The sequence below is a fragment of the Botryllus schlosseri genome, chromosome 16 (genome assembly GCF_051294905.1).
Source record: "Botryllus schlosseri isolate E-star chromosome 16, Bs_hap1, whole genome shotgun sequence".
In the NCBI taxonomy this organism is placed as follows: Eukaryota; Metazoa; Chordata; class Ascidiacea; order Stolidobranchia; family Styelidae; genus Botryllus; species Botryllus schlosseri.
The window spans coordinates 450,954-468,674 of NC_137251.1; the positions used below are offsets into that span (position 1 = coordinate 450,954).

General features: G+C 38.5%; 1 protein-coding gene across 1 annotated transcript in view; it reads right to left on the minus strand.

The window, feature by feature from the left end:
* Window positions 1–1,462: 1,462 nt before the first annotated feature.
* LOC145458499 (uncharacterized) overlaps window positions 1,463–17,721 on the minus strand; it is a 178,619-nt gene continuing 162,360 nt past the window's right edge. Inside the window, exons 16-36 of the mRNA XM_080336876.1 lie at window positions 17,083–17,186; window positions 16,852–17,020; window positions 16,494–16,646; window positions 15,922–15,980; window positions 15,800–15,855; window positions 15,519–15,623; window positions 14,726–14,777; window positions 14,572–14,669; window positions 13,631–13,761; window positions 10,795–11,104; window positions 9,709–9,986; window positions 8,850–8,964; window positions 8,287–8,472; window positions 7,597–7,737; window positions 6,199–6,363; window positions 5,039–5,141; window positions 4,270–4,502; window positions 4,070–4,169; window positions 3,487–3,596; window positions 2,521–2,636; window positions 1,463–1,865 (exon numbers count right to left, since the gene is read on the minus strand). Coding sequence (XP_080193002.1) covers window positions 1,750–1,865; window positions 2,521–2,636; window positions 3,487–3,596; window positions 4,070–4,169; window positions 4,270–4,502; window positions 5,039–5,141; window positions 6,199–6,363; window positions 7,597–7,737; window positions 8,287–8,472; window positions 8,850–8,964; window positions 9,709–9,986; window positions 10,795–11,104; window positions 13,631–13,761; window positions 14,572–14,669; window positions 14,726–14,777; window positions 15,519–15,623; window positions 15,800–15,855; window positions 15,922–15,980; window positions 16,494–16,646; window positions 16,852–17,020; window positions 17,083–17,186 — 2,900 coding nt within the window. The 3' untranslated portion in view covers window positions 1,463–1,749. The remainder of the gene's footprint in view (window positions 1,866–2,520; window positions 2,637–3,486; window positions 3,597–4,069; window positions 4,170–4,269; window positions 4,503–5,038; window positions 5,142–6,198; window positions 6,364–7,596; window positions 7,738–8,286; window positions 8,473–8,849; window positions 8,965–9,708; window positions 9,987–10,794; window positions 11,105–13,630; window positions 13,762–14,571; window positions 14,670–14,725; window positions 14,778–15,518; window positions 15,624–15,799; window positions 15,856–15,921; window positions 15,981–16,493; window positions 16,647–16,851; window positions 17,021–17,082; window positions 17,187–17,721) is intronic.

Here is a 17,721-nt window from a genome sequence, read left to right on the forward strand (position 1 = left end):
ATTCAATCCAATGATACAATCAATTCCTGTGACTCTTTCAATATGTACAATGATATCCAGGCCGGACATTTTAAACCGACTTCAAAGATTAATGCGCTCCGATAAATCCTCAATCCATTAAGATTCGTTGCGGTGGTGCAGTATACCTCCACCAGAAGTTGCAAATAATTTGCAATTATGGCTATTTTTAGCTTGCAATAATACGGCCTGCCGAAGTACAGTAAATATGTACAATTGTACATCAATTGCAGTTCATTGCATACCCCTTTAAACGGCATACGACATATGACCCTGCCGGAATACTTGGTAACTTCAGCATTATCTTCCAGTTATTATACGCTTGAAATTATTTTAGTTACTGTTAGCCGTATAGGTTGTCATAGCCAGTAGAAAAAAGCCACCGTTTCTCCCTAACGTTGCCGATTTGTACATGTTGACTTCATACTTGCCACTACGTCTAATCAGAGTTGGATGAAAAGCTTTATGTAGCCTACGTATAATTCGATAATACGAATATATTTTTAGCGAATAACATAAGAAGTATAACTAAACTTACATTAATTCTGAAATTTTCTAAATAGCACTGTGGCCCACCTCAAAATGCTCTGTGGCCCACCAGTGGGCCATGGCTCACCCTTTGTGAACCCCTGGCCTAGGCGATGTAAAGAGGAGGCATGCACATTGCACACTGAATGAAAGTAAAGAAGATAGTATAGAAAAAGGAAGCGACAATAAATAGGGCGTCATGTCATGAAAGTCATGGAAGCGAGATCGATAGGTCAGTCGTGGTCCGGTAATCTTGAGGATGGACTGTATTTATTTAGTGGTAATTGCTTGTATTTCGACTTGAATGTGGACATGCTCGTCGACTGCCGGATGGCCGGCGGGATACTGTTCCACACATCAGGTCCGGCATATTTGATAGAGTGATGATCTTTTCGGTCGATCATATGATATTTGGACGACGTGGACGCGCGCGTGTTGCACTTGTGCGCTTTTGATTCAGATCCTATCTTAAAACACCAGAATGTCTTGTTTACTAAATTGTTTTGCGACATATATGATTCATTCTCCTCAAACCCCGACAAGGAATCTGGAGGATCCATTTGCGAAAGCCCTAGACTGCTAGTGCTTTCCCGCTATGCTTCCTTCGGCAGCTCAACCTAATATCAATGAGCTTGGAGCCGGAGCAGTTTATAATTTACGACTGCTCCAAAGCCCTGATGACTAGAATGGCAGGTCGTCGCATCAAGGTTAACTTTATTTAGGTTACTCTATGACTGGATACGGCAGTCACAGTGCCACCCAAGGCGTCATTGCCGAAAGATAATGATCAAATAATAAACAAAACCTGCCTATATCATTAAAAAAAACGAAACTCAAGCGCGAAATCACCTGTTCTGCATCCTGTCTACGAGTCGACTAACCCCCCCAAGCACTGTCATAAAGCAAACGCACGAGATGGTCAAGAAATGCAGAGATGCATCGCAGTCATATCACAGTAAGCGAGAGAATCAGTAACAATCAGAAACAGGTTGAAGCGAATCAAAAAGAGAAAAGCACCAGCACACGTCATTAAACGTATTGGTAAAATTCGTAAATTTCATGCATTTCAGGACAGTAGACAACATAAAATCACGATCGTCATCCACCGCGCCAAAAATGTAAGCGTACCGATAAAATTCGTGAAATTTCGTCCCGTTTCAGGAAAATAGTCAACATAACATCAAATGAAACAAAAACGGCAGATCAGTAGTTGAGAAGTTGATTGGAAGCCGGTAGCCATAAAACTTTGCGTTGTTCTCGTTCCACGACTGTAAATATTTGCTTGGCGACTGTCGCGCTCGAGCCTCCGTGAACATATACTGAAAAGTAGCGAGTGCTTCAAGTTAATTTTTGTCTACCTACACTATTTCCTCAAATGGTGACTTTCTAGACTACTTCTAATTGACAGCTTTTAAAACCAGGCCTTGAAAATCGACCTTTCCTCTTGCGTTACGGCTGCAGTGTGGGAGATGGTACTACTACATATATTTGACAAAGCATACTCCGTTTCCACCAGAGATGAGCATGGATTAGGATTAGGTTTTGAAGAAACAGGATTTGTAAAATTTTGTCGGATTTGGATTAGAAACTTTTTTCAGAACGGATTAGGATTTGGATTGGATTTACATATTTTCTGGGAGATTGAAATGTCCTGTGGCGAATGGCGACAAACTTTATTCAGATCAGTTATTAATATACTTATGGTTACTAAGTTATCTTGAATCAAGTGAATCGTTGGTTGTGAAATAAAATTTTCGAATCCCTCCATTGCATAACGTAGTATTTTTTCTGAATTTCCAGTTGGAATCGGATTAGGATTGGACATGGACTTGAATATGAAAAAGCTATGGATTCGGATTTGGATTTGAAGGTTCGGATTTGGATTGGATTAGGACACAGAAATTTCAAATCCGCTCATCTCTGGTTTCTACTCAGGTAGATAAAATAAAGTAATTGATTACAAATGTAACGGACCTGCGCCGAGATATTTCTGCGTGAGTTTCCTACGTACAGAGTTTGCTCGCTCGAACATCTCCTTGCTTTGCTTCATGGTGATTTTCTCTCTGCCAGGGACGCGATCCTGCCCGTCTCTGTCGCAAAAAAAGAGAATCGGTACCGAATCAGCAGAATTGTATAAACTAACGATCTAGTTCTGAGTCTTTCTTGTTTTTGAAATTGCGATAGTTCCAGTTTAAGTTTTGGGTTACAAAAAAGTAAGTCGTCCTAGTTGGGCATTAAAAAGTCAGTAGTTCTAATTCTAGTTTGCGCGTTCTGGAAAGGGAGTAGCTCTAGTCCTGTGTGTGAGTTTTCAAAAGCCTGTAGTTACTTCTAGTTACGTATTTTAAAATCCAATAGTTCTAGTTGCGACTGTTCAAAAGTGAGTAGTTCTATTTGTAGTTTGTGATTTTGAGCTGTGTCTAGTCCTAATTGCAGATTTGAAAAGTGAGTAGTCCTGGTTCTCGTTGCGGACATCGAAAAGTGAATAGTTCTATTTGCAGGCTCTGATTTAGAAAAGTGAGTACAGTTGATACTAGTTCTGGTGGCAGATTCAAGAGTGAGTAGTTCTAGTTCTATGTGCGAGTTTTCAGTAGTTTTAGTTCTAGTTACGAATTGTAAAAAACAGTTCTAGTTCCAGATTTCAAAAGATGATTGGGTCTATTTGTATTTGCTAGTTTTAATTCTAGTTCTAGTTGCTCATTTTAGAAATACAATGGTCTTAGTTGTAGTATCTACTTCTTTCCAATTCTCTACGAGTTGCTGATGATGACCCATGACGAGAGTGTTCGTGTTTATTGCAATATCAATATACTATTCAATTGCATATTGAAGTTGTACCTCCAAGAAGCTCTTCCAATATCTAGTTGTAGAGAATTTTGAAAATCCAGCATTCCTAGTTCAAGTTGCATTCACATAGAAACGAGGGTAGGATGCAGGACTCACTTGACTTTCTTAGCGGAGGAATACTCGATGATAACAATGATGGGATAAATCTTGTGCGAGTGAAGTCGGTCGACCGAATCTTGAGACAGCTCGAGCAGGACGTGCCGATGCTGAAAATGAGGGGGGTCGGTCAAATTTCACTATTCCAGAAAATTATTTCATTTTTTAACAAATGTAAAATTTTGTAACCAACATCTTTGCTGCTGCGGGTTGGAATGGGGCCAAATTTGGTGTGCGACGTTTTTAGGCAACCTAACAATATTATCGACGAATAGATGTTTCAATTTTACATGTAATTCAGTAATAAAACTATAATTTCAGTAGTAATTCAGTAATGAAACCTCTATTTTAAATGTAATTCAGTTATAAAACTTTACTTTCAATAGTAATACAGAAATAAAACTAAATTGTATTGTAATTTGTAAATTCAATGATAAAACTTGAGTCTCAGTAGCAATTCAGTAAAAAAATAAAATTGTAGATATACTCCAGTATAAAAACTTTCAATTTCAGTTGTTCATTCTTGGTTAATTGGGTGCGGAAAGTGCTCAGTAGCCAGCTAACAGCAAGTTGGTCGCCTCACCAGTTGCATTTCTCGCTCCAAAGTGCTGGCTGTCACGACGCGACTTCCGAAAGATTCCACGACGTCTGCAGAGTTTCCCATGACGGAGTCCAACGGGCATCTGCAACGGGAGAGATGGCTTATGAGCAGGAATAATATATTTGGACCACAAAAATGGAAAATCATGCTTGAAATCCTGAACATTTATCCCAAAACATCACCTTGCAAATCTGCTCCCATGTTCCTTCGTGAGCCTGTCACAAACGGCGGTCGCGTGCGGCCCGAATATGACCACGGGTCTCGGCTTGGTGCTGACATGCTTCTCCACAACCTGGTAGGGGGTCGACACCGAGTCGAAATTGGTTTCCGTCGATTCCAGACTTGCTTCCGACACGGATTTGTGAAGCTTGACGTCCCCGCTCGAACGGGACGAGTTTCTGTGAGGCTTCCGTCTCTGTCACACAACATAAGGGGTTCAAATCTTGTCAATAACATGTTCATCAAAATGTTCATCAAAATAAAACTTAACACCAGGCTAGAGAAAAGGTGAAATATCTTGAAAACAGATCATGTTCTACATTTTAACAAAGAGGTTCTCAAACGGGGCCCCGCGTTGCATTTTCAGGGGGTCCACGATCCCTCAACATTTGCAAAATGTTGGTTGATAACTTAATTTTCATTTTTTAAATTAGAGAAATCCCGAGACAGTTTCGTTGCATAACTGCCAAAACTTCACGACTCACACAAACAGAATGGGCGTCTGATATGAAATATTCCACTGCGCGAAGTCATTTTAATACCCAAATTGCCAATACTGCAGGGGTTCTCAAACTAGACTCAAAGGTCCGTGAAACGGAAATACTTGATCAATAAACGACAACACCAGATTATCCTTCAAGAATGACGTTGTGAATGACACTGTGACGATCTTGTTTCGTCATTAGCAGTAGTGAAGCATGCAGTACTCTGGAAAAGTACAATATCACAAACCTTGAAAAAACTTCGTCTTCCGCTCAATTTTTTCCCCGTGGTCGAGCCAGCGCACGAAATCGAGTCGTCCAGATCTTTGTGACTCAAACTGTCGCGTTCCACCCTGCGACAAACGTATTGAAATTTGCTATATGAAATTTCAAAATTGTATTGTTTTATTTTTTCAAACTTTTCTGTACGGTTCTGCAACTCAGAGCACGGTAGACTCTGGTCAAAATCGATTAGGTAAACATAGGCCACGATGATAGCTTTCTACACAATTCTTTACGACAAACCTTTCATAAAAAATTTTCATTTACGATGAAGCGATATCATGAAATTTTACGATTGAGCATTTTCGCATTAAAAGAAAATACGAACAGTATGACCATTAAAATTGAAATTTTTACCTATTCTTTCAATAAAATAAGGGTAGAGGTACCGTGTTATCATTTCCAACCAAAAAACAAAGAGAGAAAATTTTGATGCTTTTTCCAATTTTCTAGTCGCTAGGATTTTCATTTGGACACAAAATTTCTAATACTTTTCGATTTTCACGAGACTTTCGAGCAAATTTCAGGCATAATAGAAATTGGACCTAAATATAAGCATGATGCAAAAAAATTTGTATTTTTAATTTGTATATAATGGGATTAGCAATTGTAAAATTTGAAAATGTGTCTAAATTTTCAGATTATTATATTTTGGTTGGGAATAATAACATGGTACCTCTGTTACAGCAAAATTTCAATTTTACCGCTCATACTTTCTTTTACTGCGAAAATCTTCAAGAGCGTTTTTCACGATCGTAAAATTTCGTTTTATCAGCAACTAAAAATCTCTACAAAATTTTCGTTGTTAATGGCTCACTCATGGTTTGTTGCAAAGACAACATAGAGGTCTATATATGGCTCACTTTTCTTTGGCCTAGGTATAACACGGTCTGAGTTACAGAAAATGACAGCAAACTTTTGAAAAATATGAATTTTGACCTTTCAAAATGAAATTTAATCTCATTTAAAATAATAATTTTTTGCAGAAGACATAGGAGTTTTTCTCACAAGAGTTCACAATTTACAGATATTTTGAACACAGTTTCACTCATCACAATCTCCAGACTTTGATTTTTACCATAAAATCTTAAATTTCTACATTCTATTATCGTATGCATCATCTCTCACATGAGTTTTGAGGGCACTTTCCCGTTCTTGGTCCTTTCCCCGTGCTCGTCTAGCAGCCAGGCGCTCCACCAGCCCACGGCGTGTTCGGGCCAGGTGCTGTCCACGAGCAGGATCGAGTTTCTGACAAACGATAAACTCCCCTCGGCTATGTTGTCGAACAGAGTCCTGTGATAGGGGAGAGACAAGATAACTTGTTGTCTAATTAGACCTAATTTGAGAAAAATGCAGGTCCTTTAATTCTGATCTAACCTGTTTCTATGCTCTCACGTTAATTCTATTTTATTCTATTAATTCTCTACATGTTAATCTATTTTCAGATTTTCCCGATATTGCTACAGGAGAACCGTATAGTTCGAAATGAGCCAAGTTCGGTGTACAGACGTTTTCCCATCTCAACTCTGATTTGATGTGAAGCAAACTTGATTTTCCAGTAGGCCTATTTCTTTCGACTTTGGGATTTCGGTCAATTTCCAAGTTTTCTATCAATTCATTGATTCTTATTTTAATTTAATTTGGAGAAATATGTGTAGCTATAATTCTAATCGTAATCTAATTTGGAAATAACTGCATATAGCTGTAATTCCAATTCTAATTTGGAAAAAAATGTGTAGATCTCAATCCAATTCTACTGTAATTTGTAAAAAAACAGTAGCTTCAACGAAATATATTGTTCACGCCATTTAAGATTTGAGCAATAGGGAGTGTGAATACAGATAGAGGAATAAATCGTACGATGTTTGGTGCATGTAATCTCTCGTGGCTATTCGAGATATACGTGTGTAATACCACGTAGAGACATTGATGCATGCAATGGTGATTATTAGCTGGTTCGGAAGTTGATATACATTCATGATTATTAGCCGGTTCGGAAGTCGATAGACATTCATAAGTACTTCGCCAATTGCGAGAAAGATATACTGCATTTTGAACCGTACGTGACATTCAATAAAGTTACAAGTCGGGGAGACGGAAACAAAATATATTCGTCAGTGTGATCCATCGAATACGTGTGCAATAGACAGGCTACGTGGTACGTCAGCCAACAAGGTCGTATACGGCGTAGTTAGGCCGGTCCGTCGAACGAAAGAAGAAACACGCAGCGAATTGTAAACGCAACCTTCTGGAGTCAATAATACATCTTGGAGTCAATTATACAACTAAAAACATTCGCTCTGCGTTAAAGTAGCTATAATTCCATTTCTATACCATTTTGGAAAAAAATGTAGCTATCATTCTGATTCTAATGTAGTTTGAAAAAAAATGGTAGCTATAATTTCAATTCCAGACCATTTTGTAAAAAAACTGTGTAGCTACCATTCTGGCTCTTGTCTAATTTGGAAAAACCTCTACAGCTATCATTCTAATTCTAATCTAACTTAGACAGCTGAAAATCGTTACCTCACATAGAAGAAATCTCCGGGTTCAGATGAAAGTTTTGAAAATCCGACGGCATTGAAATAAACGCGTAATGAAGATGCAGGAGACGCTTTCGCAATCAACATAGACGCTCGTTCCAGAGTGGAGTTTTGCAAATCGAGGCTGAACACAATAACAGAGACATTTCAAATATAGTAGCTTGTCTCCGTTTCTTCAAATTCTGAGATCCATTTTTCAATTTGATAGACAATCAAGTTTTCCGTAAAATTTTCATATTTTATGCCACATCTTTGCCGTGTTTATGTTCCGAAGTGAACCACCGGCTAAGAAATGGCCGAAATAAAATGAAAACTTCAGATAAATTGCTTTTCGGAGATGCAAACTGACTTTTCGGAGATATTCATATTGAAATGAATCCGAAAGGTTGTGCATTTCCGCTCAACTACAAACAGAGCTGGTCAAAGTAGTTCTGAAGCACTCAAGTACAAGTAACACCATCAATTTCTACTCAAGTAGTATGACTACTTCATTACTGACCAGAGATGATCATTGGTTTGGATTAGAAATAAAAAAGGATTGGATGACATCATTTTGACATCTTTTTGAAAGAATGATGTCATTCCGTCTGAAAATCTTCAAAATCGCTCACAAATTACCCATATCTTCGAGTGCCTTAGTGTCGTAACTGGAATCTACATGGGGCGAACTTACTTGTTCAGCTCTATCATTTCGTCTCCCGTTTTCAATCCCGATTTGGCAGCTTCCTCCCCGACAGATTGAAAGAAAAGCCCCGTGTTGTTGCCCCCTACAATGACGCACTCACCCAACCCACACACACTTTCCACCAAACGCGGCTGGCCGATTGGCTGAGTGCGGCTTGATATCTCCAGTTGGGGGCTGAAAAATAAGTTTTCATCATTACAATTTCTGGCAAGTCACGATTTTTACGCCAATTTTCTGATTTGAGAATAAACTTTCTCACTATTCACGGCTTTTACTTCAATTTTGAAGTAGACTTTGACAGAGATGAAAACGGCTTGAATTGACTAGTTATTTAATTCGGCAATACATTCTTTCTGACAATTCATGATTTTTATATCATGTTTGCGGAAATTTTTTTGCATACTTTCTGCACGGAACACAATCTATTTACATGTCATTTCTAACAATTTACATGCACTTTCCTAGAAAATTTCACTTTTACCGAATATGGTTTTGATAAAAAATAAATTTTAAATTACTATTTGAAAATGGCGGTAGGGGTCAGGGGTCACCTTGATCTGGGCGTTGTATCCGGGGTGATTGTCCCTTCCCTGTCCTCGTAAGGTGTCAGAGTGGATCGATTCTTTGGGTTTTTCGCGAGATTACCCTCGATGCTCGAGCGATATTCTGAAGGAAATCACAAGTTTATGAAATTTCAATTTTTGGTTGATTCATGTTAATAATGATAATAATTTTTTCCTTCAAATTTTGCAGCCAAGGCCATGAATAGTAAATTTGTCTAAAAAAACGATGCACACCAAATTTGGCTCAATTCTAACGTGCAGAAGCTATTGCAGTTATAAAATTTTCAAATTATTAATTCATATTTTTCAAACTACATTGTCAATCCCATGAAATTGCGAAGTTCTCTAATAGACTATACTAAAAAATATTCACATCGAGTTTGGCGCGATTCGAACCAGTGGAGGCGAAGTTATTTGAGTTAAAAATTTTGGATTGGAGATAGAAATTATTTACGGTGAGAAATTCTCAAAACATCAATTATCAGAACTACCCATCGTAAACACTATTATTTCAAATCCTAAATTTTGAACACCAATAACTTTGCTTCTACCGGTTGAAATTGAGTCAAATTAAGTATGCATCGTTTTTAGACAACCACACAATTTCATGGTTGACTTTAAAATTTGAAAAAAAAAAACTACAATTTTCCTTTTTTTTATCTGGTTGGGATTGAGTCAAATTTGGTGCGCAACGTTTTTTTCTTAGCCAAGCTAACATATTTTATTAAATAACCATTAGAGTTTAAAGAGATTGTTGAACAACCCTACTCTACGGTAACTTCTAGATCGCTGCATATAGCGATATATATCATCCAGAAAATAATAAATCTTATTTCCGAGCACTTACTCTCTAGATTATATTGAGCAAGGAAAGTGATATTATCTCCGAGCATGGCCTGGCTCATGATGGCTCGTCCTTGTTCCTCACTGGCAGAACGCAAGTTGATGCCGTTGTACTCGAGCAGTTGATCTCCGTACTCGAGGCCCGATAGGGCGGCCAGGCTGTGCTCGATGATACGCGAGACAAAGATCCCGCCTTTTGCCCCGCCACCGACGATGGAAATCCCGATCTGTTCGACCCCCTTCACCATTGAGATGTGCCGGGGCTCTGTCGTTATAGGAGGCCTGTTGAATAGCGATAATTAGAGGGGGTTCATTGCTACAGGAACCAATCCCACACCAAGAGTTGGGCAACTACCTAATAATACTTATAGTTAATAGTAGTAGCTCTAATTTTGTATTTTGAAAAATCCAGCATTTCTACTTATTGTTGCGCATTCTGAAAAGTGAGTAATTCTAGTTTGGGAAACTAGATAATTACAGATGTCTGGTTAGACGAATTGAAACAATTAATGTCAGAAAAGTGAGTGGTTCTAGTTGTAGTAGCGAATTTTGAAAAGTGAGTAGTTCTAGTTGTAGTTGAGCATTTTGAAAAGTGAGTAATTCTAGTTGAAGCTAGGCATTTTGAAAGAGTAGTTCTAGCACGGTGTCGGTACAGAAATTTGAAGTGAACTCGATTTGTGTTGCAGTTCTTGCCTTCTTGCTAATTCGGAATTCAAGTCAAGTTCCAAGCTTTCGCGTATTCAGGCATTCTAATTCTACTCAAATTGGAATAAAACTGTAGAGCTATGTGGCCTACCCAGTGCTGATTTCATTTGGAAGAAACTGTGAGGCTATCATTCTAATTGTTCTCCTGATGTAATATGGAAAATAAAGTGTGCAGTCATCATTCTAATTCTAATCTAGTTTGGGAAAAACTGTGTAGCTATAATTCTAATTCTAGTTTCATTTTGAAAAAACTACAAATAAAATTCGAATTCTAATTTTGAAAAAAACAATAACTATAATTAAAATTCTAGACAAATTAAAAAAACTATAGCGATCATTCTGATTCCGATCTGAAAAAGCTAAAAAAATTTCAAGTTCCACAAACCTGCGCGCTTTGAAAGAAGTTGAAATATTTGACAGCGAACTCAGCCCACTCCCCGGTATGGTGGGCACCGACGCGTCCATCAAATGCTGCGTTGGTGTCGGTGGCACGGAAGTAGTGGGTGACGGGATGAGCGGGGTGCTAGACGGGTAGAACGCTGGAGTTAGAGCCGAAGTTTGAAGCATAGAGGTTGGGTGAAAAGCGGGGGTCGAATGGAAGGGGGTTGGGAGCGAGCTTGGGAGGGTTGCGGCCGGGGAGTGGCATCGTTTGTTGAACAGGATGGGGGTCGAACGGTCCGACAAGTTGATGGAACCTGCAAGAGAGTTTTATATTTATTTATTTCCGCGATATGAAATTAGTTATTTAATAAAACAATGAACAGCTCATAGATTTACCAAACACCTCGCTTTTTAAAACGTTGTTTCCACAAAAAGTTTTGGCTGCCTCATTTTAAATCAGGATATGTGTATGATAGTTCATGATTCTGCAGTAGGCTAGTGGTTATTATATTTCTCTCTCTAACCGCAGACGACCACTATTTTGACACCTACTTTTGTGACTAACTTCAATTCAGGGTTGTAATGACTCGGGTCGCAATTTTTTGGTGACTCGACTTGACTCGAGTCATTTTCTGAAAAACCAAAAACGATTCGACTTGAGTCAATTTGTGTATTGACTCTAGACTGCGTCTACCAAGGCAGGTATTTCATTGTAATTTCGAAGAATAGTAAAGTTATCACACTATTCTTTTTTCGTCAATCAGTACTGGTACTTGAAAATGCTACCAGAAGTGACAAGTGAGGAAAATGACTATATTATGAATCCGAAGCATTTGATATCGCCGAGCAGAGTTGTAAAAGGTGGATTTAAAAAGACATTCACTCTGAACAGAACAGGCAGCACCATGACTTGAACTTGAGTCAAAACACGATGACTCGGACTCGACCCTCTACTCCAGAGGTCTCAAACTCAAATGTGCTCGCGGGCCAATTTCCTAATTTGTGATGACCCGCGGGCCGCAGCATCAATAAATAGGGGTATTCAATCTATAATATCCAACTAGGCCTTATTTAACGAACAAATCACATATTCAAATATTTGAATAAAATAGTTTTTGTGCTGGGCATAATTTGTTAGAAATAATGGGGTTTAGACATCATGCGAGAGGACGCATGATGATATCGTAAAAGCTGTTGGGTTATAATATTGCAGCTATTGGACCTTTGAAATGCCACAATTTTATGTAGAATATTTTAGAATTCACTAAAGATTGATCTGATATCAGAGCATGTGAGCGGTGTAGCCTAATCGGGGTTTCTGATATACTTGTGATAAGTATGGGCTATTGTTACTGTCATTGCCAAAGTCAAATTAAACCAGCGTTAGGTTTTCTTCGATTAATATTGGAACAGATCAATAACAACTTAAATATAATCATTATTGTTCCATAGTAATAGCATTGTATCTTTCAATTAGATTTCCAGTGACCCCTGTCGATTTTCAACACAATTTCTGATGAGACCTATAAAAATCAGAAAGACCATTCACATAAAACCGCGTAGAATATTTTCCAGTTGAATAAATTAGCCCAGAAAATATTCCACAGCATATAGGCCAATTTCCACAATGCATCTGGTACCCCCTATGGTGCTTTGTACCACGAAGGGGATACAGACCCCTGGTTAAGAACCCCTGGAATAGAAATGACTAATCGCGGAAGAATCCATGGATGTTACAGCTGTGGAGCGTACCACTACCTTACTCGCCACCGATAATAACATGGACAGAGAGAACAAACAACATCCAGGATGTAACCAAATATAAGTCACGGCCCACGGGGGCCACAGAATGCCAAATGGTTTCCATACAGACCTGATTAGATTTCTATATTCTATATACCAACGCAAGCTACGGGCTTTTGATATATTACTATTCCCCAAGACAGCTTACTAGATTTTTGCGTCCGTCGGATTGCCAAGTCACTATCCGAGAGGCAAGTCCTTCCCTGATTTAAACGTTCTACCCTACTCAACCCGAGTCATTTTTAGTTTATCACTCAGTCAATCCAGAATCGAGTATAAATTGACGAAAGGTCGCACCAAACAAAATCACAATTTTCAGTCACGAATCATCAACGGTTCATGTTTTGTCATCATGAACCTGAAATGTGACGTAATAGCGATCTTCCACTGCATGGTAGATTTTAGGAAGCGATGTTAAAGTGAAGTTTGTTTAGATTTCAGGTTTTTGTAGTAGTTTTTGAGTGAACTTTAAGTTCCTAAATTTAAAAAAAGATATATGACACTAGAATATATTGCCGAATACTTGAAATTGAAAAATGCCTTCGCGGGCCGCACAAAATGCTCTCGAGGGCCGCATGCAGCCCGCGGGCCGCGTGTTTGAGACCTCTGCTCTACTCCGTGACTTGGACTTGACTCGGTGGTGAATGGAAAATGACTCGACTTGACTCGAGTCAAAACTAGAAAAGTGAGATTGACTTGCGACTCGGAATTTGCGACTTGGTTACAACCCTGCTACAATTTGCTGTATTTTAGACATTCCTTTGTGGAACCATTTATATGAATATATTATTTCAACCATCATTTGTCAAAAAGTGGTTAGTTAGGAGCAGTTTCAATTAAAAAAGAAATATATTCTTCAAATTGACTGGATATTCCATAAAATTGTCCGCACACCAAATTCGTCTCCATTCCAACCTTCCAACAAAAGTTTATGGTGTTGAAAATTTTGGATATGAAATCACAGTATTTACGGTGGCATTTCTGTGATAATTCAACAAAAAAACGGATAGTGAAAATATCAGTGGAAAGAAATTAACCTTTCTCTGAGCCGCTGACTCGCATAACCACCGAATGCTCCGAGGGAATTCGAATGCGTCTGTAATCTCCGGGCTTGATTTGCGTCGGGTCTATGAAGCTTTGCACGGAGCTCGCCCTTGATGATGTCGTCCTTTCAACAAAAATTACACTGTTAGACAATTGTACAATTACAAAATGCCGGTAAATTAATTGTAACCAAATTTGTGAAATGCTTCTATGATCTCATTATAGTTATAATATGACTTCTGGTTTTCCTGAAAATGCTACAGAAGAATTGTATCGTGCGAAACTAGCCAAGATCGGTATACAGACATGTGCTGTTTTCGTGCTTCGTGAATCTGATTTGATATAAACTGAACTATTCAATTTCCTAGTTCTCGTTAATTCAGGAATCTCAATTCTTATACAATTTGGTAAAAAAACTGTGTAGCCATATATTCAAGTAGAAAATAAACTGTAGCTACAATTCTAATTCTAATCTAGTTTGAAAAAAAACTGCATACCTACACCCCCAATCCTAGTATGATTTTTTTTTAAATTCTAATTCTAATCTAATTTGGAAAAGAATTGTGAAACTGTAATTCTAATTCTAGCTTATTTTGGGAAAAACCTGTATAGCTCTTATTGTAATTCTTATTTAATTCTGAAAAATTTTGTAGCTATCAAGAGTATTTCCAATCCAATTCGGAAAGAATTGTGGGCCTATAACTCTAATTCTGGTTTGGAAAAAAAGCTATCATTCATTTGGAAAAACTTTGTTGCTAGAATTCTAATTTTAACTCGAATCTGATTTGAAAAATCTGAATATGATCTAGTTGACCTTAATTCTCCTGCATAGACTCGTGAATCGAAGCAAAAATGCGACTTGACTCGAGTCACCATAAAAAATCGAGTGACTCGTCAGCAATGTAACGCTTGGCTTTCATGCAACATCACCCACTTTGCGCTGGTGGGTCTTGGCAGAGACTTGGCGCTTCTGGGTTCTGGGTCCGCGCCCCGGACAATCTGAGATTGAGGCGATCCAATCGCAACGACGGCCTAGAAACAAGAGGAGCTAGTAGGTTTGCGCTTGTGGCAGAAAAATACAAACTTACTTTCTCAGTGGTAGGAGTGGGCGGCACAGATTGATTTCGGTGAAAACCAGGTCTGTACAGTAATACAAACAATCACATACTGCGAGTAAACAAGCAGGTCTGGGAAAAATAGAGCATTAGTGATTTGGTTCTCAACCAAATAGTAGGCTTTGAGTCGAGCATTTGAGTCCCGTAACATTATAGATGTTGTACAAATTCAAATTGCAAACTTTTATATGAACACCAAGAATATGCACGTTCTAAAACATAATAAAGAGGGCCTGACATTTTTTCGACCATACCTATTTCATTGCACTTTGTGACAATGCTGCTTATCACGACTTCACAGATATGTCATTTTCACTGATGTTGCAGCTTAGCACTGCATGTTTCGTATGCCGTGATACAACCAATCAAGGCTTCAAGGCCGTTGCAGTGGAGAATGCTATTGACACTATAATTTACGTTGATAAACAAACTCTCAGTGGCAAGAATAATATCATTTTGATACAAGAATCATCCCTCATCTCTAATCATGGAATTCACACTTGTAGTTATAGTTCTAGTTGCGGATTTCGAAATTTTGGCACTGCTAGCTCTGGCTCTAGTTGCGAGTTTAAAAATAAATGACTAGTTCTAGCTCTAGTTGTAGATTTGGAAAGTGAGCAGTTCTAGTTCTAGTTGCAAGTTTTGAAAAGGAGTAGTTGTAGTGCTAGTTTTAGTTGCGAATTTTGAAAAGGGAGTAATTTTAGTTCTAATTCGGAATTGAAAAAATACGAATAACTCTGGATTTCCAGTTGTTAGTCAAAGTCACCTGAAAATGTGATTCTGTTCGGAATTCACTCCAACCTTGGATGTCACACCCACAATATTGGTGGGTCTGGTTTGGGGTTGCGAGGTCACGGGGACAACTGACGATCTGAAATGAGTTTGGGGTAAAGTTTGTGACAGAAACGAATGACTGACTTGACTTTGCCCAATTTTTCAAGGAGTCATACAATTACAACACACAAAGTGACTCGAGACAAGTCTAGGCATTTTCCATATAAGTCGAGTCCGACTCGAGTCATTTTTCATGTTAAAAAATTGACTCACTCTGGAATGGGAGGAGCGTGCCGCGAGTTGTTGTTGTTGGATGAATTAGGAGGCAGCTGAGAAAGAGCGAGAGAGATTGAAAAAAGCAGATTAAAGGAGAGAATATTTCCGAACAAACTTACCGGGGAGAATCCGGGCACCGAGACCGGCCGTTGCCGTTTTGGGGCTCGCGGCACCCGGTCTGAAATAGAGTTGGAATTTTTGTAAAATAATTTTGGATTTTAAAAAATCTACAGTAAGACACCCAATCATTATTAATTGTAGAATATCCCACCGTAAATACCATTTTTGTAAAACCCAAAATTTACAACCCCTCAACTTCGCTTCTAGAGGCTGGAATTGAGCCAAATTCGATGTGTTTTTCGCATACCTTAACAATTCTATCGACTAGCCAGTAAAAGTATAAAACGTACTTTGAATATGAATTTTTGCTCTGAATCAGAGTGACTGACATCCGAGAGTAAGTCACTTTAACATGCGACTTTATAACCCCAAAACAAACCTTAACCCTGGAATCAACCCATATATACATATCCAAGCCTCAACCCTAAACCTAGCCTGACCTAAATTTAAATCTGTCTCAAAATTGAACCATAAATGTTACATACACATTAGAGCTGTTAAAAATCTTCTTTTGACGGACGTTAATGGTCATATTATGACGACGAACCCATTCAGACAGACAGATGCTGACCTTGAAATGATTTTGCTTGTGGGCTGGTGGGACTGGCCACCAAGCCCCGGATAAAAGTGGGTGGAGTCTGCCCGGCATTGAACTGTGCGGGAGGGGTGAACGTCGACGAGTCGATCCGCGGTCGAGTCTTTTTCTTGTCAAAAACCGACAGACCTGAAAAAGATTTATTTCATCAACTTGTTAAATTGTTCAAACTATTAGATTCTTAAATCCCTCATCTACAACTACATATAGTCACTTTTAAAAATCCGCTACTAGAACTAGAAATAGAGCTACTCACTTTTCAAAACTCACAACTAGAACAAGAACTAGAATTACTCACTTATCAAAATTTGAAATTAGAACTAGAACTACTTACCTTCCGAATGAACTTCAACTCTGGGCCAGGTCCCACCAGACGATGTTTTTGCGTCCGCATTGTTTGAATTTTTGGATAACACGGGAACGCCCGAGACCGTTCCCCCTGTCGTCGGGGACTTGGGACTTTGCTTTTTTGTGATGATTGACGACCAAAACGAACCTCTTGGCTGAAATAATTTTTTTTAATCAAAAAAACTTGATTGGAATCCAATTTCTCGCGGTTTCTCACCTTGCGCGGTTTTTTCTCTCGTTTTGAAGAAAGATTCCGCTGAAAACTGGCGTTTGAATCGCTCGATTTGAAAGATGGGTTGGAAGGGTGCCGATGGCTGATGGCTGTGAAAAAACAAACAGCGTTCACACCAACACAGATCAAATTACATAATTCCAGTTGTCCAACTACACTAATTACAGCAAAATGCTGGTGATCCAATTGTAGTCAAACTTGTGAAATGTTCTCATTTTATTTCTAATCACACTTCTAGTTTTTCTGAAAATGCTACATGCATGTAACTGCATAGCGCAAAATGACTCAAGGTTGGTGTACAGACACTTGCTATTCTCGTTCATTATCAGAAACAGCTATGATTTGATACAAAATGAACTTGATTTTCAAAATATTGCGAATTCCGTAATTCTAATTCTAATCTAATTTTGGAAAAAACACCGTAGCTATATTCATTAAAAGCTGTCTATTCAGCAAAATAGTCTTCAACTGATAACTTTCAGGACAAAACAAACCATTACCTTGTCAGTGCACTGCGAATCTTATCGCATTTATGAACTTGGCATTTCTGGTATACAACTGCATAGATATGACAAATATATTCTTCAAAAATAAAAAATAAATTCTGCGAGTGACGACAAAAAA